General features: G+C 55.1%; 3 protein-coding genes and 1 non-coding gene across 5 annotated transcripts in view; 2 read left to right on the forward strand and 2 right to left on the reverse strand.

Annotated features, from left to right (window-relative positions):
• Positions 1–7436, reverse strand: part of Jak3 (Janus kinase 3) — a 12989-nt gene extending 5553 nt beyond the window's left edge. The window contains 13 exon segments of the mRNA XM_033759389.1: positions 21–196; positions 342–474; positions 892–1019; positions 1689–1773; positions 2036–2167; positions 2260–2378; positions 2675–2861; positions 3012–3123; positions 3305–3491; positions 4764–4945; positions 5135–5258; positions 5454–5646; positions 7337–7436. Of these exon segments, the coding sequence (XP_033615280.1) occupies positions 21–196; positions 342–474; positions 892–1019; positions 1689–1773; positions 2036–2167; positions 2260–2378; positions 2675–2861; positions 3012–3123; positions 3305–3491; positions 4764–4945; positions 5135–5258; positions 5454–5637 (1749 nt within the window). The 5' untranslated portion in view covers positions 5638–5646; positions 7337–7436.
• A 6994-nt stretch (positions 7437–14430) lies between these two features.
• On the reverse strand, positions 14431–17704 carry LOC104849856 (general transcription factor II-I repeat domain-containing protein 2A-like). The gene is made up of 2 exons (XM_010606463.2): positions 17486–17704; positions 14431–16693 (listed from the first exon to the last, which is right to left on the reverse strand). Exon 2 carries the CDS (start codon positions 16665–16667, stop codon positions 14829–14831), a length of 1839 nt encoding a protein of 612 aa, XP_010604765.1. The 5' UTR covers positions 16668–16693; positions 17486–17704; the 3' UTR covers positions 14431–14828.
• Positions 17705–17897: 193 nt separating this feature from the next.
• On the forward strand, positions 17898–20466 carry Rpl18a (ribosomal protein L18a). Of its 2 annotated transcripts, none has more exons than XM_010606464.2 (5): positions 17898–17997; positions 19405–19584; positions 19691–19820; positions 20107–20216; positions 20335–20466. In XM_010606464.2, the coding sequence occupies exons 1-5, from the start codon at positions 17980–17982 to the stop codon at positions 20425–20427; spliced, it is 531 nt and encodes a 176-aa protein (XP_010604766.1). In that variant the 5' UTR covers positions 17898–17979; the 3' UTR covers positions 20428–20466. The 2 variants fall into 2 exon arrangements, with proteins under 2 accessions (XP_010604766.1, XP_010604767.1); XM_010606465.2 differs by lacking the exon at positions 17898–17997 and adding an exon at positions 18930–18971.
• Positions 19886–20018, forward strand: LOC117284530. Its single transcript, XR_004515642.1, has one exon. It is a non-coding gene; the product is annotated as a small nucleolar RNA SNORA68 (small nucleolar RNA).
• Positions 20467–22506: the final 2040 nt, after the last annotated feature.

A 22506-nucleotide genomic window follows, 5' to 3' on the forward strand; every position in this document is an offset into this window, starting at 1 on the left:
GTCCCCCGCCCCGGCTGGACTGGGCCCTCGAGGCCCACTCTGACCTTGGCGGGGTCCAACGCGCGGGTGGGCATGGGGACGCCGCTGAAGACCTCCCAGACCGTGGCTCCAAAGCCCCACTTGTCCGCCTCCAGGCCGAGCGTCCGGGCCTCGTCCAGGCACTCTGGGGCCACCCAGGGGATCCTGTCGGTCAGCACTGAGGGACAGGGACGGGTCAGGCGAACGGCAGAGGCCTCTGTCCTCGCGGTGGCTCGGCGTGGGGCAGTGGCAGCCAGGGTTTGATGAGTGGCTAGTCCGGCAAACTCCTATACACCCTGCAAAGTCCACCCCCAGACACTCACTGTCCAGGCTTAGCACAGTAGGGCTGACGCCAGGGTCACTGAGCTTGATAAACGGTGGGCTTCCATCAGCTCCCTCCCGTGCCAGCAGCACCTTCCGGGCTGAGACGTTGCCATGAGGAAGGCCTTTGTCTTCCTACGGGAAGGGCCAGGGGGCACTTGGTGTTAGAGCTGACGTCTAGCAAACTCCTACACACCCCTCAAAGTCCACCTGGTACTGCCCAGAAGTACTCCAGCCCTTCCCCGGCATCCTGTTTCACCTGTGCTCTCCTGGCTTTGTCCTTTCCCTTCTCCAGGGCAGCCCACCCCTCTATGGCTTCCCACTGCCTATGGGTCAAAATCGAAGCTTCTGAGCTTCCCGTTCAAGGGCTCTGCTCACACTTCTCATGAGGTTTTACAGCCCCACCCTGGACTCCTGCCAACCAAGCTGTCTGTCGGGCTTAGGATGTGCAGCACACTTTCCAGCCTGTGGCTTCTGCCTTGGCTGTTCCTCAGTCCTCTTGATGAACTCCTACTCAAATGTCAAAGCCCCAGCTCCAGTGTGCGTGCTCACCAAATAGTTGAGGGCGCAGGCCAGCTGCTTGGTCACCTGCAGCTTCCAGCTGGCGGGCACAAGGTGGCGGTGCTTGAGCAGGTAGGTGTCAATGGCGCCCAGGGGTACAAGCTCCTGCACCATGGTGCCTGGCACGGGAGGGAGTCTCAGCCCCCACAGTGACCGTCCCCTCCCCACACCCTCCCCATCCCCAGGTGGATAAAGGCACCTTGTGTTTAACTCACGTTAAACAACTGAGAGCTAAAGTGATGGAACCAAGACTCAGAGAGGTCGTGTGGCCCGCGCCAAGATGCCCAGGAACTGACACACAGGTGGGCCTGAGATGTGGCTGGCACTGCCCACCTTCCACATCCTCAACCCAGTGCTCCCCCTCTGGGGAAGACTTTCAAGCCTCCAGATGGGATCAGGGATGTACAACACACTTTCTAGAGTGCTGGCCTTGCTCAGGGTGTTTCTCATCTTGATGAACTCCTACTCAAACATCAAGGCCCTAATTCCAATGTTCCCTCCTTGGGGGAAGTTTGCCCTGCTCAGTCTTCCCTCGCTCCTCACCCTGACATCCACAGCTGACTACTTAACCCCTGCCAGTGGTCTCATACCTTGAAGCCTGTATGTGCTGTTTCTTCAGTCCAAAACAACCTCCTTTCACCCTTACCAAACTCTATGCATGCTACAGACCCCACCGTTCCTTACCCACCCCACAGAGGAAGCCACCTCTGGGAATGGACACAGCCACTGGGAGGTGGAAGGGGCAGCCAGAGGTCAGGGGAGGTAGGGGTAGGGCGCAGGGATCTCACTGTCTCCAGCCATGCACACGCCATGCAGCAACACGAGATGCGGGTAGGACACTTGGCTCATCAAACTGGCTGCTTCCAGGAAGGACTGGGGAGGGGGAGGGGGAAGATGTGTGCATCCCAAGAGGCCACACGGCCCTGACCCAGTGTCCCTCACAGATGACCCAGGGCCTTTGCATTGAGCTACAAGCGCTTTTATTTTGAGACAGGGTCTAAATTACCTGCAAGGCTGGGCTCTAACTGGAGACCCTCCCGCCTCAGCCTCCCAGGTGCTGGAACTACAGGCGCGCCACGGTGCCGGGCTCTGTCTCCTCTCGAGCTCTTCACGCCCCCGCCCGGCCCGTCCTCACCTCCACGCAGTTCCTGTGCTCGGCGTCCAGCACCTTCAGCAGCACCTCGGTCTCGCGGGCTTCCCCGTCCACGCTCTCACGGCGACAGCCGCGGTAAATCTTGGTGAAGGACCCGTGGCCCAAGTTCTCGTGCTGCCGGGCAGGACAGCAGGGGCAGCCGGTGAGAGGCAGGGGAACAGAGGCCTGGGGAGGCACCGCGCAGGCCCCGCCCCGGCTGGCCATACCCGCTGCAGGCTTGGCGGGGGGATCTTGTGGAAGGTCAGCTGGCTCAGCACCGGGGGCTGCGCGGGGGCTGCAGGGGCCGGGCCACACCCTCTCCGCACCACCATCAGGTTGGACTTCTCTGGGGCACAGAGTGGAGGGGAAGCAGAGGTCAGAGGCAAAGGGTCCCAGGGGGTTCATGTGCTCCCTGAGTTAGCTTGGGGACCCCAGAAGTTGACCCTGAACTACAGGCTCCAGGGAGCCATCCCTTCCAACAGTGAAATCCTCCCAGCTTTGCCTGGATCAAGCCGCACCTGAAGGGTGAAACCCACCCTTGAGCCCATCACATTTTCTCCCCCTAAACCACCTCGACCCGCAGTTTCTGTCCCTCACCATCACCCAGGAGTCGTCACAGACGCGGAAAATCAGGGGCCGAACCTTTGGGTGTGGGGGCGCAGCAGGTGGTGAGGCTCAGGGCCACGCCGTCCACACGCAGTACGCCCTCGCGGCAGGCAACCAGGAGCTCCCTGAGGCTGCCGTGAGGCCGGCTGAGGCCGACCAGGCAGAAGCTCCCAGTGGGGTCCCGGCGGATGAGGCAGCCCTTGTAGTCAGGGCCTATGGGTGTCTGCAAGGGAGGGGCCCCTAAGTGGTGGGTTGGGCTTGCATCTGAGACCCTCCTGCCTCAGCCTCCTGCGATTCCAGGCGTGTGACATCACTCTGGACTTGAGGACTCCAGGAGGTCCACCCCACCCCCTGACCCCGGAGGAGAACCAACTTGGACACAGGCCGTGAGCAGAAAGCCGTCAAAGTCCTGCGGGCTGCGGCGGAGCACGTAGGAGCCCGGGACTGAGCCCCGGGCCTTCAGCTTGTGGATGGCGAAGTCCAGGCTGTGGGGAAGGCGAGATGGAAGGGAGAGCAGAGAGAGAGAGGGAGGTGGAGGCAGACAGGCAAGGTCGGGCCTCGATCTGCGTTCTGGTCCCTCTACCGCCTGGGATCCGCCTGCCTCAGCCTCCCCCGTCCCGGCGGCGATCTGAGTTCCTGACCCCTGACCCAGGCTCCGGTCCTTACGTGATGGGGCCGTGGCAGTCCTCGGCCACCTCCTCCAGCAGCCGCGGTGGCGCCACCTCCTTGCAGAAGAAGTGTCGCGGGTCGCACGTCAGGCGGAAGTAGCCGTCCACGAGCGCCACGAAGGACAGCGCGGCGGGCAGCGCCGGGAACTCGGCCTCCTGCGGGGACGCGGTCAGCGTGCGCAAGTCTTTGTAGATAGGGAGTGGTAGAGGATTTGAAGGGAGAACAGGGGAATGAGGAAAAATTAAGAACAAAGATGGATTTTGTAAAGGTGCAAATTTCCAAGATGAATGTCATTATAATTTAAAAAGGCAATAAATACTGTCTACAGTTGGCAATACATAAAAATACAAATATTAATATTAGAATAATTGCAATAAGTGAAAAATGAGATGATGACACAAATGGCATAAAAGGCCTGTTCACAGAGAGAGTGACAGAAAACCAAATATAGGGAAATAAATGAACACACAGATAAGTGAGGCTTACAGAACCCCAAACAGACATGACCAAAAAAGAGGTCTTTCTGCATGACATTATACTCAAAATTTCAGAAGTCAATCACAGGGACTAAAACATAAAAGCTGCAAGAGAAAGAAAAAATTCCAGAAAGGGATAAACTGATAAAGATCATAGCAGATGTCTCTCTCCAAACTTTAATGGCTACTAGTACTTGGAGTGAACTGCTGCAAACCTTAAAACATAACAATTTGTAGCTCTGGTTATCTATCCAGCAAAAATTTCCTTTAAAGTTGAGGGACAAATAAGTCATTTCCCTGACAAGAGGTACCACAAGAAATTGTGACCATCAAGCCAGCATTACAAAAGCTTGTTAAGCATATCCTAGAAAGAGACTATGAATCTAGCAATGCCAACAAAGCAAAAAGAATAAATACAACTAGCAGGATGAGGAGCTAGCCAAAAAGGGGGGAAAAAATTAGAAATCAGCCACAGGAAAATAAAGTAAGGACTGGAATAAGTCAACACCTCTCTATAATAACTCACAATGAATGAGCTCATTTCTCCCTTTAAAAGATAGACTGGCAGAATGGATCAAAAAACAAAACCCTTGGGACTGTGGATGTAGTGCAGTGGCCCTGCACCTGCTTGACAAGTGCAAGGATCTAAATCCAATCCCTGGTACGAGAAAAACAAAACAAAAAAACAACAACAACAGCAATATGCAGCATAAAATGAATACATGTAATTAAAAAAATACTCACAAACTAAAAATCAATGAATGGAAAACAATATTTTACACAACAGGAACTGGGCAAAATGCAGGAGTTGCTATCCTAATTTCAAACACAGTTGATTTCAAGCCAATACTGATCAGAAGAGATAAAGGAACAGTTTAACAGGAAGAGTTAACAATTATAAATATATACACATGGAGTACTGATGCATCCAACTTCATACAATAGAGATGGGGTTTTAGCTCAGTGGTTCTGTTGCCTGCCTTGCAAATGCAAGGTCCTGAAGGAGCCCCGCCCAGCCGTGAGGCCCGCTGTTACCCTGCCGACCCTCACCTGGAAGAAGAGGTGCTCCAGGACGGGCAGGTCAACGATGGCGCTGGCCAGGTCCTTGCGGAGCCCGAAGCGGTGGCATTTCTCCAGCCCGAACCAGCTGGGGAAGTAAAACCTGGGGCGAGGGCGGGGAGGAGCCCTGGGGTGAGGATGGCACTGCCACGGCTTGCTGTGTGACCCGTGGAAAGTGATCCACCCTCTCGGCCTCAGTATCCCCATCTGTTTAATGGGCGTTGAGAATGCTGTCGAGGTGCAGGGACGGGATAATGTGGGGTGATCCCCTGGAGGGGCGGGTACTTCCTACCGGAGCCTGTAGACCAAGATTTGGGTGCCCACGTCCTCCACAGAAAAGATGTGGCTTGGGGGGAACCAGCAAGACAGGTCCTCTGTGGCCAGTGCGAAGAGAGAGTGGTACACGGGCAGGATACCTACCGAGATGGCCCATCCACGATATGTACTCCTAGGCCTCAACTCCCCACCTTCCTCCTAAGCAAACTCCTACACATCCCTCAAAGCCCCAGTTGCAATGGCAACTCCTGCAGACATCTATTCCCACTCCCAAACTGGTCCCCCCCCCACAGTCCCGTGTTTCCCTCTGGCCGAGTCCTTAGGGATCTACTGACCACTGGCCTTGGCGGCTTGCACACACAGCTCCTCAGCTGAATGGTCCCCGAAGGAGAAAGACAGGCACTGAGGGGGGCCAGGGCCCCGAGGAGGCAGCAGCACATGCAGAGCCCCGGCCTCTGAGGATGAGAGGCTGCAGGAGCGCTGAGAGATCAGGGGCGTCTCCTCACTTGGGGGCGCCATGACTGCAACCTGCGGGGACCCAGAGAGAGACAGATGGGGACAAGCAGGAGGGCCTGAGTGCACAGGGAAAGTGAGGCACCCTGGTCCCCAGGTTCCTGACGGTATCAGGGCAGACATCACCAGCTGACCACAGCTCTGGTCTGCCTGATACCTCCACATCTCCCTGGCAACCAGCCCATCCCACCCAGGGCAGGAATGAGCAGTCGATCACAGGTGCACCGATTTGCCTGACCAAGAACTGAAAAGCTGGGTGCTGGCTTGTGCTTGGGGAGGTTTAGGGATGGGGCGGGAGTGGACATCGTTCCCCCTGGCCCATCTGGGGCCATTTGGGGAGAGTCTGGTTGGATGACTCAGCCTTGGCAACTTAGGGAGACCCTGTCTCAAAGTAAAAAATAAATACGGCTAATTCGAGGCCCCGAGTTCAATCCCCAGTATGGTAAAACAAAATTTATTTTGTTTTGTTTTTGTTGTTTGTTTTTTTGTTTTTGGTTTTTTGTGGGGTTTTTTGTTTGGTTTTTGGTTTTTTGAGACAGGGTCTCACTATGCAGTTGAGTCTGACCTGGAATTCACTATGTAGCCCAGGCTGGACTCGAACTCACAGTGGTCCTCCTGCCTCAGCCTCCCGAGTGCTGGGATTACAGGTGCGCGCCACCACACCCGGTGGTAAAACAAAATTTAAAACCTATGTTCCAGGCCAGGGATTTAGCTCAGTGGTTCTGCCACATGCCTCAAAAGCGCAACGACCCGTGTTCGATCCCTGATACAAAACTACAAACAAATTATGTTCCAAAGTACCCAACACACACACTGGGTTGGGGTGAGACACAGTATTTTTGTTTTGTTTTTTTGAGACAGGTTCTCACTCTGTAGTTGAGAATGGCCTTGAATTCAATATGTAGCCCAAACTGGGCTTGAACTTGTGATCATCCTGCCTCAGCCTCCCGAGTGCTGGGATGACAAGGGCGCCACCACACCCAGTTTGAGACACAGGATTAATGTTTAAGGAAGCCGGCAGGATAGCTTCCTGCTGGTGGTAGGTGAAAAACCTCAAACTCTGGGTTCAAATCCCACCCCACCAATTCCCAGAGGCATGCCCCTCCAGCCCCAGGACCCGCTTCTGTAACTGTGCAGTGGGGCTGACTCCCCTCCCTTGCAGGAAGGTGGCTGCCTGTACACAACCCGGGCTCGAAGTATCACCACAGTTAATCAGCATGAACCCTCAGCCAGGATGCAGTAAATGCCTGTTAACCAGACAGGAAGGACATCGGAGCGGGGGCACCCAGAGAACCCAGGAGCTCTGTCATCGGGCCACGCCCCCAGCACTTTTTAGGTTCCAGTATAGATCTCAGTACATGGCCCAGGCTGGGCTTGTAATTGTGATCCTCCTGCCTCAGCCTCCTGAGTATCTGGGATTATAGGTATGCCCAGCGATAAACACAATTGTTATTTCTGTTAATGGTGCAGAGAAGAAAGAAAAAGTCCCCGGCGCTCTGCTCCAGCCCAGGATCCTAGGTGGGGGCTGGGCACTGCGTCCCAGGAGACTGGTCCGAGTGCACGGGCTGGGATCCCGGGTTCCTGGTGGGGGGCTCAGAACCAAGAGCCAGAGAAGGGCTGAGGGACCCCAGGACCCTCCAGCCACCCTGTGTCCCCTGGCGCCCAGGGCCTGGCCAGACTCGCGGGACCCCCCAGCAGCTCTTACCTAGCGTGCAGGGACTCTGGGCCGAAGACAGGAAGGCAGGCTGGGAGGCAGCGGCAGGAAAGTCCCGCTGCCGCCTTCCTGTGTGGGCCCCTCGACTTCCTGAGCTCAGTCATTTACGGAAAGTCAGGCCCGCGAGGGGGTGGAAGGCGACAGGGCCCAGGCGGGGAGGGGCGGCTCGGACAAGGGACGGCCCACGACGCATGCGCAAGGCTGGTCCGAGTGCACGGGCTGGGATCCCGGGTTCCTGGTGGGGGGCTCAGAACCAAGAGCCAGAGAAGGGCTGAGGGACCCCAGGACCCTCCAGCCACCCTGTGTCCCCTGGCGCCCAGGGCCTGGCCAGACTCGCGGGACCCCCCAGCAGCTCTTACCTAGCGTGCAGGGACTCTGGGCCGAAGACAGGAAGGCAGGCTGGGAGGCAGCGGCAGGAAAGTCCCGCTGCCGCCTTCCTGTGTGGGCCCCTCGACTTCCTGAGCTCAGTCATTTACGGAAAGTCAGGCCCGCGAGGGGGTGGAAGGCGACAGGGCCCAGGCGGGGAGGGGCGGCTCGGACAAGGGGTGACAGCAGCGACGGGGCCTCGCCCCACCAGACTCAGGGTACAGCAAGCCCGGGCCTCAGTTTGGCCACCCGCGCACGCGGGGTTATGTCCACTGCGGGACCCGCTTCACACCCAGGGAAGGGAACGAGCTGCCTTTGCTAAGGGCGGAGACCTGGAAGCTGCCCCTGGCACAGGTTAAGCCCTCTCCTGAGATCTTTCTGCAAGGGCTTGGGGTTCCCAAAGCCCAAGCAGCCAGGCATAGTATTGCACACCTGTCATCCCAGCACTCAGGAGGCTGAGGCAGGAGGATCACAGTGAGCTCAAGGCCAGCCTGGGCTACACAGTGAGACCCTGTCTCAAAAAACAAACAAAATCCTCAGCAGACCTGGTGCCTCTCACAAGCAAAGAGGCTGACAAAACAAAGCATCACCCACTAGTTATTTCAGGGACCAGGGCGTCCCCGGAAGCCGGTGTCAGGGACGCGGTGACCCTGAGGCACCAGGGTCAGCTGCCGATGAAATGCGTCCCCACCTCAGCCCCAGGACGCACTCAGCTCCCAGAAAGGTCAGCAAGCTTCTGCCAAGAACTCCTGGGTGTCGCTCTCTGGAGCACCTTCCAGCCTGAGCCACGAGGAGGTGCGGCTGAGACAGAGGTGGGGAGCCGCAGGGAGGGAGGGGACAAGTGCCAACCCCACGGGGAACTTCCCAGGCAAAGCCAGAACCAGTCCAAGAAAAGCAACTGCAGTGATTCAGGTACCAGGGCTGGAAGGCCGCGCCTTCACCTCCAGAAAATCCGTGGCTCTTTTATCTTTCATTTTGAGACAGGATCTTGCTAATTCTCTAAATTGCCCACCCTGGGCTCCAACTTGTGATCTTCCTGCCTCAGCCTCCCAAGTACCTGGGATTAGAGGTGTGCGCCACTGCGCCTGGCTATTTTGGCTTTTCTGTTGTTGTTTTATTTGTTTGGTTTTGGTTTTGGTTTTTCAGACAGGGTCTCCTATGTAGCCCAGGCTGGCCTCGAACTCACAACAATCCTCCTCCCTCAGCCTCTCGATACTGGGATCACAGGCGTGCGTCACCACTTCTGGTGTTACAGTCTGTGCTGTTTCATTTGCTGCCAGGAGGCTCTGTGCTTTATTCTGTGCACAAAGCACATTTCCAGACTAAAGAGAGTTCAGTTGCATCCTGGCATAAACACCTTCAGTTGTTTTGTTTTTGGGTACTGGGGATCGAACTCGGAACCTTGCGCTTGCAAGGCAGGCGGCGGAGCCACTGAGGTACATCCCGGACCCTAAACACCTCCAGTTTTAAGAAGAGCTGTGCCCTCTGCCATCTGCAATGCCGTCAGGAGCTGTCACGGTGTGGAGAGTCCCCAGAGGCCTTGCGCGCTATGGGCAGGACTTTCGGAAGGTGACCAGATGCAGGGGCCCACAGCGGACTTCCCACTAGGGGGCGGGGCCTGGCTGGAAGATGGCGTCGTGGGCGTGGCTGGGGGCGTGGCTGGGTTTACTCCTCCCAGCCGGGCTCCTCCCTCTCTCTGCTGCCCATCTCCAGGGCCTGCCACCATGTTGCTTACTACGCAAGACACACGTCACCTTCTAGTTGTGCAAATATATATGTGAGTGTGAGGGCGTGTGCGAACTGCATAAAGGGGCAATTCTGGGCGGCGGCGTCATGACACGTCGGCCTGAGTGATTAAGAGACACCCAACAACACACAACTGCCAGGCCGGCCGGACGTGGGGCGCACGCCTGTGATCCCAGCACTCGGGAGGCTGAGGCAGGAGGATCGCTGTGAGTTCGAGGCCAGCCTGGGCTACACAACAAGACCCTGCCTCAAAACCAAAAGGAATGAGTCATGGTCTGCGGGGACTTCGGCGTGGGGACTCTGGGAACTCCTCTGGAAGGAGATGAAAGGTATGGTCTGTGCTATGAAGGCGTGATGGTCCCTGCACAGGTGACAGGAAAATCCCATTTTCTAAGTGAGAAAATAGCTGAGGTCCATATGCAAGGAAAAGGATTGCCCCAGGCTGTCTTGAGAAGGAAAAAAATTTTTAACTGATTTTCTATCCTGAACCTGCGGTTTCTATATTTTTTTACCTTTTGTTTTTGTTTGTTTGTTTTTGAGACAAGTTCTCACTGCATAACCCAGGCTGGCCTTGAACTCACGGTGATCCTCCTGCCCCAGCCTCCTTAGTGCTGGGATCACAGGTGTGTGCCACCATGCCCTGCTCTTTATTTTTCTTTGAGATAGGGTCTAAGTTACCCAGGCCAGACTTGAAATCGAAATCTTCCTGCCTCAGCTTCCCAAGTAGCAGGAATTATAGGCTCATACCACTGTACCAGCCACATTATACTCTTACCACCAGAAAAAAAATGGGAGATGGAATACATCTTTTTTAACTCTCCTTTGTAGCAGTAGTGAAAGAAAAAAGTTAAAATATTGCCATGGTTTGTGTGTGTCACCTGAAAACTCCTATGTGGAGACCCAGGGAGCAGATCTGGGCCGAGTGCTTGCCAGGAATGTGCAAGGTCCTAGGTTCAGTCGCCCCGAAAGGAATCAGAACCCAAACTGATGCGCCCAGAGCCGGGCGTGGTGGCGCACGCCTGTAATCCCAGCACTCTGGAGGCTGAGGCAGGAGGATCACTGAGTTTGAGACCAGCCTGGGCTACATAGTGAGTTCCAGGTCAGTCTCAACTACATAGTGAGACCCTGTCTCAAAAAACCAAAAAATTAAATAAATAAAAGTAAAAAATAAAAAGGGCTTGGGTGCAGTTTAGTGTGAAGGCCCTGGGTTCCATCTTCAGTAGTGGAAGAATAGAAAACAGCCCAAAGACTGGAGATCTTTCGCCGCAGAAGTGTGTAAGGTGCCCGGCGGCACAGGAAGAGGTGCGCAGTGTCATTAGTCACGAACCGCGGAGCAGCGCCAGAGCCAGGTGACACTTCACAGCCCCAAGGGCAGCAGTTGTGTCGGGCTCCAGAAAACGAAAAGGAGGAGGGGCTCAGTTTTGCTCCCTCCAGAAATGGAGCCATCCCGGAGTGGCATTCCTACCCTCTTATTCATCTGTCACAGCACCCTTCCTTTCTGTGTGTTTGTCTTACGGCTGTTTTTTATTCCTGTGGAGTTTTGTTTGCTCATTTGTCTTTTGCGATGTGGGGCAAGTCTTCTACCCCTGAGCTGCACCCTGGCTTTTTGTTGTTGTTTTATTTTGAGAGGGGATCTCATGTGGTTGCCCAAGGTCTCAAACTTGAGATCCTCCTGCCTCAGCTTCCCAAGTGCTGGGCCCACCGGTGTGCACCACCACAAGTGGCTGGCAGTGGTCTCTGGAGGGGACGCACACGCTTATGCGTTGGGGAAGGGAGCCGGGAGCCCGTGTGGGCAGAGGAGGGAGGCTGCTGCTACTGCCACTGTCTCGGACTCATTTTTTCTTTGTCAAAGGCATCTTGTGCTAATCATGTTTGAAAGATAGATATTGGCTTTAATAAGGAAGCATCTAACTGCACAGAATGGGAAAATTAATGAGTTATTAGAACCGCTGGCCAAACGTTGACCAGGAAGCAAAAAAAAAAAAAAAAAAAACCCAAAAAACCACCCAGAACAAAGCAGCGAGGCTCAGGAGCCTGCACTGTGATTCCCAGTCCCAGCAGGGAAACTGAGGCACTGGTTGTCTGATCTTGGGAAAGGAGGGGCCGGCTCTGCCTCCACTGCCCCAAAGACAAGGAGAGGAAGCTGGAGCAACAGGGAAAGGGCTGTGTGCATTTTTCTAATTCTGTCATGTTTTTTTTCCATTTCCCCAACCATTGTTCCTGGGTTTTTATTTTGATTTGGTTTTGTTCAGTGATACCGGGGAATGAACCCCCCCCCCCGGAGTACTGAGCTGCACTCCCGGCCCTTTATTTAATTTCTTATTTATTTAAACCAGGGGGTGGTGACACATGCCTGTCATCCCAGCACTCAGGAGGCTGAGGCAGGAGGATCCCGTAGAGTTCAAGGTCAGCCTGGGCTGCACAGTTCAGAGCCAGTCTGAGCTGGATAGAGACCCCATCTCAAAAAGCCAAAACATAAAACTAAATAAATAACAATAATAAATTGCCCAGGCTGCCTCAAACTTGCAACTCTCCTGCCTCAGCCTCCTAAGGAGCTGGCGTCACATGTAGCATGTACCCTCTCGTTTCCTCCCTCATTTTGGCTTGTAGGGTGCTTGGGATGGAACCCAGAAAGTCCTGCGTGCTGAGCAAGTGTGGCCACAGAGCCCCAACCCTAGAGGCTCGTTTTCTTTGGGTTTTTTGTTTGTTTGTTTTTCCGTTTGCTGAGACAGGGCCTGGCGGTGCAGCCCCGACCCTCCGGCTTCGCAGACGCTTCCTTCCGCACCAGTCAGGTTTGGGCCAGGACCCGGGGTGACTCTGTGCGGCCCCTCCCCGAGCTGCGGGCAGCTGAGGCCCGCGCGCCAGGGAACAATCGGACCTCAACCCGCGCGGGCCCCGCATCCGGTCCTCCGCCTGGGTCCCCGGGCTCTTCTGCTCCCCCTGGTGGACACCGGCGGCAGCGCCTTCCGATGGAGTCGCCCCGTGCCTGCCCGACCAGGGAAGGGGTTCTGGCCCCCCAAGAAAACGCCGGAGGTGAAATCCAGAGCCAGAAAATTCTCCCAATTAAAACGGCCATTAAGGAAAATGAAAGCCGGCCTCGACAGGAGCGTGCGGGCTTTCTTAGCTGCATTATTCACAGTAGCTAAAAAGTGGAAGACCCAGATACTGAACACTGAGGAGCAGATAAAGTGTGGTGCATCCAGCTGAGCGCGGTGCTGCATTCCTGTAATCCCAGCACTGGGGAGGCTGAGGCAGGAGGATCTTCACAGGTTCAAGGCCAGCGTGGGCTACATAGCTGCGCGCAGCTCGGGGAGGGGCCGCACAGAGTCACCCCGGGTCCTGGCCCAAAAAGAATATGAATAAACAAATAAAACTAAATAACAGTAGTGACTACCCTAGCCTGCATTGTACAATTTAGTTCTTTGAGATGAGTCTCACTGTTTCCCAGGCTGGCCTCAAACTCCTGGGCTCACGTGAACTTCCTGCTTCAGCCTCCTGAAGTGAGTTGTATCTCACTTAAGTTGTTACTGATTGGGGGCAGGGGCACTGCTGGGGATGGAAACCAGGCTTTGCCGATGCTGGGGGAGCACTCAGCTACTGAGCCACAACCCCAGCTCCGGCTGTTATTAAATTGTTAGGTTTTTTTAGGGCCGGGATTTAGCTCAATGGTTCTGCCAGCTGACTCACAAGCACAAGGTCCCGAGTTCAATCCCCAGTACAGATATATATTTTTTTGATTTTTGGAGTTTGTCTGTTTGCTCGTTTGAGACAGGGCCTCACCATGTAGGCCAGGCTGGCCTCAAACTTGAAATGATTCTCCTGCCTCAGCCTCCAGAGTGCCAGGATGACAGGTGTGCACCTTCATGCCTCACTTTCTAATTGTTTCCTTTGCTCCTAGGAGCTTCCCAGGATTCTTCATGCCTGAGAAAACTGCTCAGCCAGAGGGTGTGGGCTGGATCTGGCTTGTCCTTTGCTTTTTTTTTTCTTTTTTTTTTTTTTTTGTACCGGTGATCCGGGAATCGAACTCGGCACCTTGCGCTTGCAAGGCAGTGGGTGGAAACACTGAGCTAAATCCCTGGCCCAAGCATCCCCTCTTGATTTGAGAGCTTCCTGGGTGGTGGTCACCAAGGTGTCCCAAGACCTACTTCCCAGTGCTCAGGGCTTTCGTATGGAATGAATTGGACAATAATCCTTGCTGCCTGAAGGCTGAGTCTGTTTTCTTAAGACTCTGTCTTATAGCGAAGGGATTTTCAAGGACTGGTTTCCTGGCCTTGAGACTCGTGTCTAAAATGCAGACTGCCAGTAGGGGCTGGTTACCTCTCCATCATGGGGAGTGAAATAGGCTCCGCCCTATGCTTGTTTTTTCTGTCCTGGGGATGGGGCCCTGGTCCGCTGGAGCTCTGGGGCTGGATCCAGTGGATTCTGGGGCCCTGACCTTCCCTGTCCCCGACCCCAAGATCTCTCAGAAAGGAAGCGAGGAAGTGGGGTTTAAATCTCACCTGCCAGGAAACATGAGCGGGACTCCAAGTAACAACAAATAGCATTCCAGCACTTAATAAGGTTTGCAGTGAACATCTCTGGGAGGAAAAAACATTTTTATTCCCAATGGAAACTCTTAGGCCAGGGATGGCGAATGTTTTAGAGACCAGAGCCCAAACTGCAACCCAACACCCACTTCCTTATCGCAGACTGAACCTAACACTGAGGTTTTAGTTTAGCAAAAACAACTCACACAAGCTGGGTGCGGTGGTGCACGCCTGTAATCCCAGCACTCAGGAGGCTGAGGCAGGAGGATCTCTGTGAGTTCGACACCAGCCTGGGCTACACAGTGAGTTCCAGGCCAGTCCAACTACATAGTGAGACCCTCTCTCAAAAAAAAAAAAAAAAAAAAAAAAAAAAAAAAAAAAAAACTCACACATCAGCAGCATCTTTTGTCTTAAAGGGAAAACACAACAACAGATTTTTCAATGACACAAACAGCTTTTTATTGAAAGGTTAAAGTGTGCGTTTGGAGTGCTTCTGCACAATTCGCGTGATCTCTGCGGCTGTGTGCACGCTGATAATTTGTCAAACCTGGGCTCACGGGTCCTTGGTTTGACAGTCTGTTTCTTACATTGGATCGGATACACAGGAGGCCCCGACGTACGAACAAGTTCCACTTCAGAAGGACGCTCACCGGCCGCACTGGCTGGCATCCCCGGCACGGTAAGTCTCAGGCTCCTTGGGCACAAACACAATGTCTGTGGCTCTGTGCTTCCCAGCGGCCCCCGCCATGTCACCGCCGCTGGCTTGTCCTCGCGAGCAGACACCGCCGTGACAGTGCCCGGCAGACGCACAACTTACTTCACCGACTTGTCCGCATCTGGGGTGTCTATAATGTGAGGTCCGCTCGTATCCGTGAAAGTTCGCGGCTTGAATGTTCGGAGGTCGGCGACTTACAGTAACTCAAAGCCGAAAACAGCTGCTCACAGGCCTGCGATGATCCAAACAAAGTCAGCAAAGCAATCCCGAGTGCTTTCATGGACTTAAAATGCTTCGGCAGAGAGTTCCACACTTTGAGAATCTCATTTTCCGAACTGCTCACCGAGCCGCCCTCTCTCCTCCCTTCACACTCCATCTTCTCTGTCTTCTCAAGGGTGGCACGCAGGTCGCAGAATTTATTTGTCCACATAGAGCTTTCTTGAAATTCCAACAGCTCCATTTCCAGATTCCCACAATCTAGCCAGTGTAAGCAGGAAAGATCGAGTCCTTCAAATCTGGCTTTATCTGGCGAAGTAAGAAAGCACAGGGCTGTCTCCATCTTACGGAACTGCAGAAACCGGTCACTGAACGTCTCCTTTGCAGCGGCTACGATGCTAGAAAATTCCTTGCAGCGCTCCTGAAGGCTTGTAGGATCGCCTGCAAAGGCAGGATGTTCTAAATGCATTTTTAGGCTTGGGAAGTATTTCAGCTGCCCGCTTTCCAGATCTCTTTCAAACACCTGCAGTTTTCTCTCAAATGTTTTGATATCGCAAAACATCCTTTCTGCCGTCTTCCCTACACCTTGCAGCTTTCGGTTCAGTACACTGAAGTGCAGGGTCCAGTCTGCGAAAAACACGAGGCTGCTCAGCCAGGCCCCATCAGCGAGCTGTGGGTGGTCCTGCCCGTTTTCATCCATAAACAGCCTCACTTCATCCAAGCAGGCTACAAATCTCTGCAGCACCCGGCCCCGGCTCAGCCATCGGATGCTTTCGTACATATGCAAAGCACCGTACTGAGCCTGGACCTCGTCAAGCAGGGCTTGAAACTGTGGACAATGAGGAGCGTCAGCAATGATGTAATTCACCATTTTTGTGACGTCTTTGAGGATGCCGTCTAATGTTCTGCTGCTTCCCCTGGTGCAGAGAGCTTCTTGATGTATAATACAAGGAAAGTGAATGACGGGATGTTTTGCTTCTTTAACAAAGAGCTGCAGGAAACCAGACGTGGCCCCCACCACGCAAGGGGCCCCATCACTCGTAACTGAAACCACTTTTTCTGGTCTTATGTCATGCGACAAAAAAGCCTCCATCACAGCGTCGTAGATGTCCACCCCTCGTGTTCTTCCAGGCAGGGACACGAGGTTCACCAGCTCTTGTCGCATGGTGTCACCAACGGCGTAGCGCAAAATCACTGCTAGCCTCACGTGGTCACTTCTATCTGTGCCTTTGCACAAGCACACGGAGTAACAGGCCGCCTTCTGCAAGTGAGTGGTGCGCTGCTGACCAGCATCACTTGCCGCGCACACGATCTGATCGTTAACAGTACTTCTGCTCAGGGGCATCTCAGAGATCCGTTGCATAATTTTATCCTTGTTTGGGAAATCATGAAAAAGGGAATCACTCCCAGACAACATGGCCATTTTGATAAAATCCCCGTCGGCGAGGGGTTTGCCGTGTTTCGCTATGCACAGTGAAATTTGAAAGCTGGCAGCGGTCAGATACTGGGAATGATATTTCCTCAGTTTCCCTTCAAGAAACTCTTTCCTTTCAGCTTCGCCAAGCTTGGCAACACTTCTGTGGTTGGTGTCAAAGTGCCGCCTGACACTTGATGTGCGACACACAACGCTCACACTACACAGAATACATAACGCTTTCCCATGACGCTCTATCACCCCAAATGACTCTGTCCAGGCCTCTTGGAACGATCTTCCGCTATCTGTTTTCAGTTTTGCTTTTTTTGGTGTAGACATTTTGCGGGGGGCTCAAGGCTTGGAGTCTATAAAAACACAATTCTTTTTAAGTGAAGCACCCAATGCAAATCATCCCTATACCAAAAATAGCTCACACCATCCGTTAACGCTAAAGAACTGGATATCGGTCCCGGATCAACAATCTAGAACAGTGATTCTCGGCTGCGGTTGCCCTTGAATTTGCTCACCACCACCGCAAGGGGACGATGTTCCACCGGCCACCAGCTTTTGGCCCGCTCTGAAAAAGGCCTCTGAATGCATCTGCTACCTTGCAGAGGCTTCCGCTAAAATCACAACTAGCCCAAGCAAATATATATCCTTGCTCTTGTTTTCCTAAATTCTTCACAAATAACTAAATATGATGCCACAGATCCAAATAGTCTAGGGGGATCAGCAAACATTAAAAGAATCTTAAGTCTCTAGAACATCTCGTTGATAAGTCTTAAGACATTAAATTTCAATTTTCCATAAGAGAAGTCAAAACTACAATCTTGCATGAATAAAAACAAATGTATGAAAACTCACAGCCAGTCCAAGCAAATACACACACACACACACATGATGCCACAGATCCAAATAGTCTAGGGGGATCAGCAAACATTAAAAGAATCTTAAGTCTCTAGAACATCTCGTTGATAAGTCTTAAGACATTAAATTTCAATTTTCCATAAGAGAAGTCAAAACTACAATCTTGCATGAATAAAAACAAATGTATGAAAACTCACAGCCAGTCCAAGCAAATACACACACACACACACACAACATCGCCCGGCGAGGCTACTCCCGAGCATGCGCATATCCCCAAGAAGCACTGTTACCTGCTGTTCCGCCGCTGGGAACGCTAGAGCGAGTGGGGTCACATGCGGGCAGAGCAGGCTCTGTTTGCCTGCTGCGGCACTCGTGCCATAGGTTCGCCACCAGTCTTAGGTACATGGCTTGAGACCTCTTTGATACATCTACAGGGAAGAAGAGGCCTGGGGTGGGAATTAAACAGGAAATAGAAACATGGCCCGCCAATGCCACCACTCCCAGAGTGCCATGCGTTCCCACGCGTCCTTAGGGTCGCGGTGGACGGAGCCGACCTCCCTGCGCTGCCTCCTGGGAAATGTAGTTTGGCTGCAGAGAGGTGGGGCTGTGAAGTCTCGGCGAGCCGGAGCCAATGAAAAAGCCGACCTCTTTGAGCACAGGGCCAAGAAGCCAATAGACTCGCGAAGCCCAGAGGGAGGGACTTCCGGCAGTGAGTCGTGGTGAGCGTCTGCGCTCAGAAAAGCACTTCCTTTTTGTGGGTGGCTGCAAGCGAGGCGGTAGCGCCATGAAGGCTTCGGGCACAGTAAGTCCCTCGCGGCGTGTCTGTGGCCCGGGCGGGGCAGCGCGGACCCCGTCGGTAGCCCCGGGGAAGCGCTGCGTGCCGGGTGAGTGGTGGTGCGGCCCTCTGGGTCGCAGGGCCTGGCGTGGAGCGATCGTGGGGCCTAAAGGGCCGGGTCTGCTTCCCAGTGCGGGGCACGGGAGGCACAGTTCGTAGTGCTGTGCCCTCTAACCTGGTCGAGCCATTGGGCCTCAGTTTCCCTTGTAAAGTAAGTGGGAAAGGATGTGGCATTGCTAGGGAGACAAGAAAATTACAAAACTCCAGCTGGAGCTGGGGGCGCTAGGTTCCCTGTGCTGGCCTTAAAGGCAGGCGGCGGGGGAGTTGGGGGGAGCTAGGCCGGTGGGTCGTGTGCAGAGCAGGAAGGACTTCGCGGTTATTTATGATGGTGTTAGTGAAAAGCAGGGGTTATTGGGCCCGGAATTTAGCTCAGAGGCACCGCACCTGCCTCGCATACACAAAATCCTAAGTTCGATCCCCAGGGTCGGGGGGGGGGTGGGGTGGGGTGGGGGTCAGGGATTATTCACAAAGGTGGCTTTTGTCGACGTATCACGGGCGCTGGGACTTGACAGAAGGTCACACCTTCACCCGCACTTTTTTTTTTAAGTAAAGATTGACACTAAGAAGTTAACAGTGAACTACCTCACCGGCTGTTTTTCACTTTGAGGCCGGTTTTCCATTAGTTACCCAGGCTGGAATTAAACTTGTGGTAATTTTCTATCCTGTGCCTCCCAGGGTGCTGGGATTACAGGCACGCACTGCATGGGCAACCCCAGTCCTGGTTTGTTTTTTGATGTTATTTGTTTGTTTGTTTCTTTGGTTCTTTGAGACAGGGTCTCACTATGTAGTTGAGACTGACCTGGAACTCGCTATATAGCCCAGGCTGGTCTCGAACTCACAGCGATCCTCCTGCCTCAGCCTTCCGACTACTGGAATGACAGGCATGTGCCACCATACCCAGCTTCTAGACCTTTATTTTGTGAAGGATCCTCTGAAATTGCCTTGATTTTCCTTGAATTTGCCATCCTCTTGCCTTGGCCTCAGTCTGCCAAGATCACGGGTGTGTGCCACCGGACTGGACACCTTTGCACCTGCCGCTGGGAATGCTGGGGTGGCTTTGGGCCCACAGCTCAGCACAGACCTGGCTCTGCCAGAGGTGCGCTGTGTTGTGAGCCACGAGGTGGTGGGGATACTTTGCAGAGTGCCTCAGGGTGACTGGGGGCAGAGGAAGCTGCTGGCCTGGCCTCTGTTGCCTGCTGGGGGCAGAGGGAACTTTCCTGCCTGCCGCTGGGGCTCACTCGGGCCCTCATCCTGGGTCCTGGGTCCAGAGTCACCTGGGCTTGGCTCGCAGCCCACTCAGCCTTCCCCTTTCAGCTTCGTGAATACAAGGTGGTGGGGCGCTGCCTGCCCACCCCGAAGTGCCACACACCGCCCCTCTACCGCATGCGCATCTTCGCGCCCAACCACGTCGTCGCCAAGTCCCGTTTCTGGTACTTCGTGTCCCAGCTGAAGAAGATGAAGAAGTCCTCGGGGGAGATCGTCTACTGCGGGCAGGTGGGGCGGGCATGCCGTGGGATAGCGGGGGCTTGGAGCTGTGTCCCCCTCCGGGGGGCCCGGGGGCGGCTGCCCAGCGTCCCCACCTGCTGTGCTCCCTCACCAGGTGTTTGAGAAGTCCCCGCTGCGGGTGAAGAACTTCGGCATCTGGCTGCGCTACGATTCCCGCAGCGGCACCCACAACATGTACCGCGAGTACCGCGACCTGACCACGGCAGGCGCCGTGACCCAGTGCTGTGAGTGGGGGCCGGGGGGGGCCAGTTTCGGGGCTCCGCCTGAGCACGGGCCAGCCTCCCTTCCACTTGCACCTCAACCCAAGAATCGCCGCTTCTTGTAGTGGCGGTTTAAACAGGGGTGCACACAGCAAGTGGACCTCGTCGCCTTTGGGGGGCTGTGGCTGTGCCTGTCAAAGTGAATTTGGAGGTTCTACACCCCATGCAGCCAGGGACGACGAACCCCAAGTCAGGGTCACAGCAGCAGCTGCCAGGCCTGAGCGCCATCTCCCCGCTGTGTCCCCTGCAGACCGGGATATGGGCGCCCGGCACCGCGCCCGTGCCCACTCCATCCAGATCATGAAGGTGGAGGAGATCCCGGCCAGCAAGTGCCGCCGGCCGGCCGTCAAGCAGTTCCATGTGAGTGCCTGGCTCCCCTCGGTGCCTGACGCAGGAGCCCTGGGGGGCGGCGGGTGGCCACGCCTGGGCGAGCCCCGGAGTATGCTGAGGGCCCTCACCCCTCTCTCTGCCCCCACAGGACTCCAAGATCAAGTTCCCACTGCCCCACCGGGTCCTGCGCCGCCAGCACAAGCCCCGCTTCACCACCAAGAGGCCCAACACCTTCTTCTAGGGTGGCCGCTGTTCTGCCAATAAACTCCCTGCGTCCGCACTCCGCCCATGTTTTCTGTCACAACTCGCGGAGCACAGCAGGGGGCCTGAGGCTTCCAGTCCTGTGCCAGCCCAGGACCCAGAGGGCTCGCAGCCTTATCCCCGAAGGACCCCTTCGGGTTGGGACCCAGGCCACTGCACGGCTGCCCTAATCTGCCTAAGGAGCTTAGGGTCTCCAGGAAACCAGAGCATTCCAGGCCGGGCTGGCATCCCACCCGGAGCGACTCCATCAGCCCTGTCCCGGCTGTGCTTGGGCACAGGGTCCCCGTAAAGTGTGTGGGTAGGAAGGAGACTCGCAGTTCGGTGTCTGCAGGGGCCCCCGAGGCTGGAGACAGTGCCTGCTTCATCATCTCCCGCGCGGCCTGGCCCCGCCTCCAGCCCCCCACTCTCACCAGGGCTCAGTTGCCCTGGGCTGCAGCTAACATCTGTGCCCTTCCCATCTGCCAGGCTGGACTCGCCACCGCTTCTGCAATCCTGGACTTTTTCTACCTATTGTGTAAGGTCTGAATTCCACCCTGGCTCCACAGAAAGATTTCTGCCAGTTTCAGACAAGACCGGGTGCATTCTGGGCGGCATGGTCATAGGCTGCTGCGGTTTCATTAACCTTGTGGGTTTAGGCACAAATACATAGTCCTGTGTAGCACTTCTTCATTGTAATGGGAGCCCCATAATTAGATGCCCAGGAAAGATATTTCCCAGCCAACTTTTCAGTCAGGCTGGTCATGTGATACTAGTAGTGATAGGTGCCTGTATGGAGTATGGGTGCAATGGCCAGTGCTCTAGCAGCCATCTTGGGCCATGAAGGTACACTAGTTAACCAAAGGACAGAGACTGCGTATCTGACCCTGTGAGGTTCCCCACCTTTGCGCCCCCCCCCCAAGCTTGAATCTTTAAAGACTAGGACATGGAGCTGTAACGCACAGCCAGTCAGATGTGACTGAGTAGGTGTGGTGCTAGGGAGAGTCCCTGCCACCTTGCATGAGTGTGGCCATGTGGGGGCCCAGGGTCCTAGTACCAGTGAGCAGGTGGGAACCTCCAAGGCCAACAATCGGGCCAGTCTGGAGCGGACCTTGAGCTGAGGACCAGCAAGGTCCTCTGGCCCCTAACTTGCCCTCTGTACCTAGAGGAGGTCAGGTGTGGGGCTTCTGTTCCCAGTGGGGTGAAGGCTGTACGCAGCCAAGGTGCTCCTGCCTCAGCCAGCTGTTGGGGTTACAGGTGTGCACTGTCACTCCTGAGGTCCGTATTGGAAGTGGGGGGACAAGATGCAGACCCTGGGCCATCCTCAGGCCAGGGAAGTCGCCTTTTGGAGGTGTGGGTACAGGGGCTGTGTGGGGGACCCCAACCGGATGCTCCCAGGATCCCTTCCATCACCCTCCAGTCACACGGCAGACCCTGGGGCTAAGCACAGGCTGGGCTGAGGTCAAGGCACAGCAAGGGGGAGGAGGCCAGGAGGGCAGCGGGGAGACTCCAGGGTGCCCCTAGGTCCCCAGGCACGGGTGGAGGCAGGCCACAGTCTGTCAGCAAAGTGGCTGCCTGCCTCCCGAGTTCCAGGCAGAGTTCCAGACCAACGGGCTCCCAGCCTTGGCTGCGGCCTTTTCTGAAGTTCTTCAGGTCCCTTGCCGCTCCCCAAGCTTCCAACAGCTCCCCAGCACCCTCAAAACCAGATCCATGCCTCTCCCGGAGGCTGGGAGAGCCTCTGGCCACCCGTAGCTCATCCTGGCACCTTCGCACTGGAGTTTCCTGCCCCCAAGGCCCCTTCCCTCAGTTCATTTTTTGTTTGGGTTTGGTTTCTTGAGATGGCCTTAACGTGTAGCGCCGGCTGGCCTCAAACTCGCAGCGATCCTCCTGCCTCAGCCTCCCAGGTGCTGGGATGACAGGCGTGCGCCATCACGCCGGCTCCTGAGCTCTTCTCCATCTGCAGGTGTCCACTCACGTAGGAAGTCCCGTCCCGGGGACCCACAGAAAACCGCCCGCCCCCACCAGGCCGCTGCCCCCAAAAGCGGCTGGCTCAGGCCCACAGGCCTCGAGACCTGTCCCCAGC

Source organism: Fukomys damarensis, unplaced genomic scaffold, assembly GCF_012274545.1.
Source record: "Fukomys damarensis isolate Sample0158 unplaced genomic scaffold, DMR_v1.0_HiC HiC_scaffold_37, whole genome shotgun sequence".
Lineage (NCBI taxonomy): Eukaryota > Metazoa > Chordata > Mammalia > Rodentia > Bathyergidae > Fukomys > Fukomys damarensis.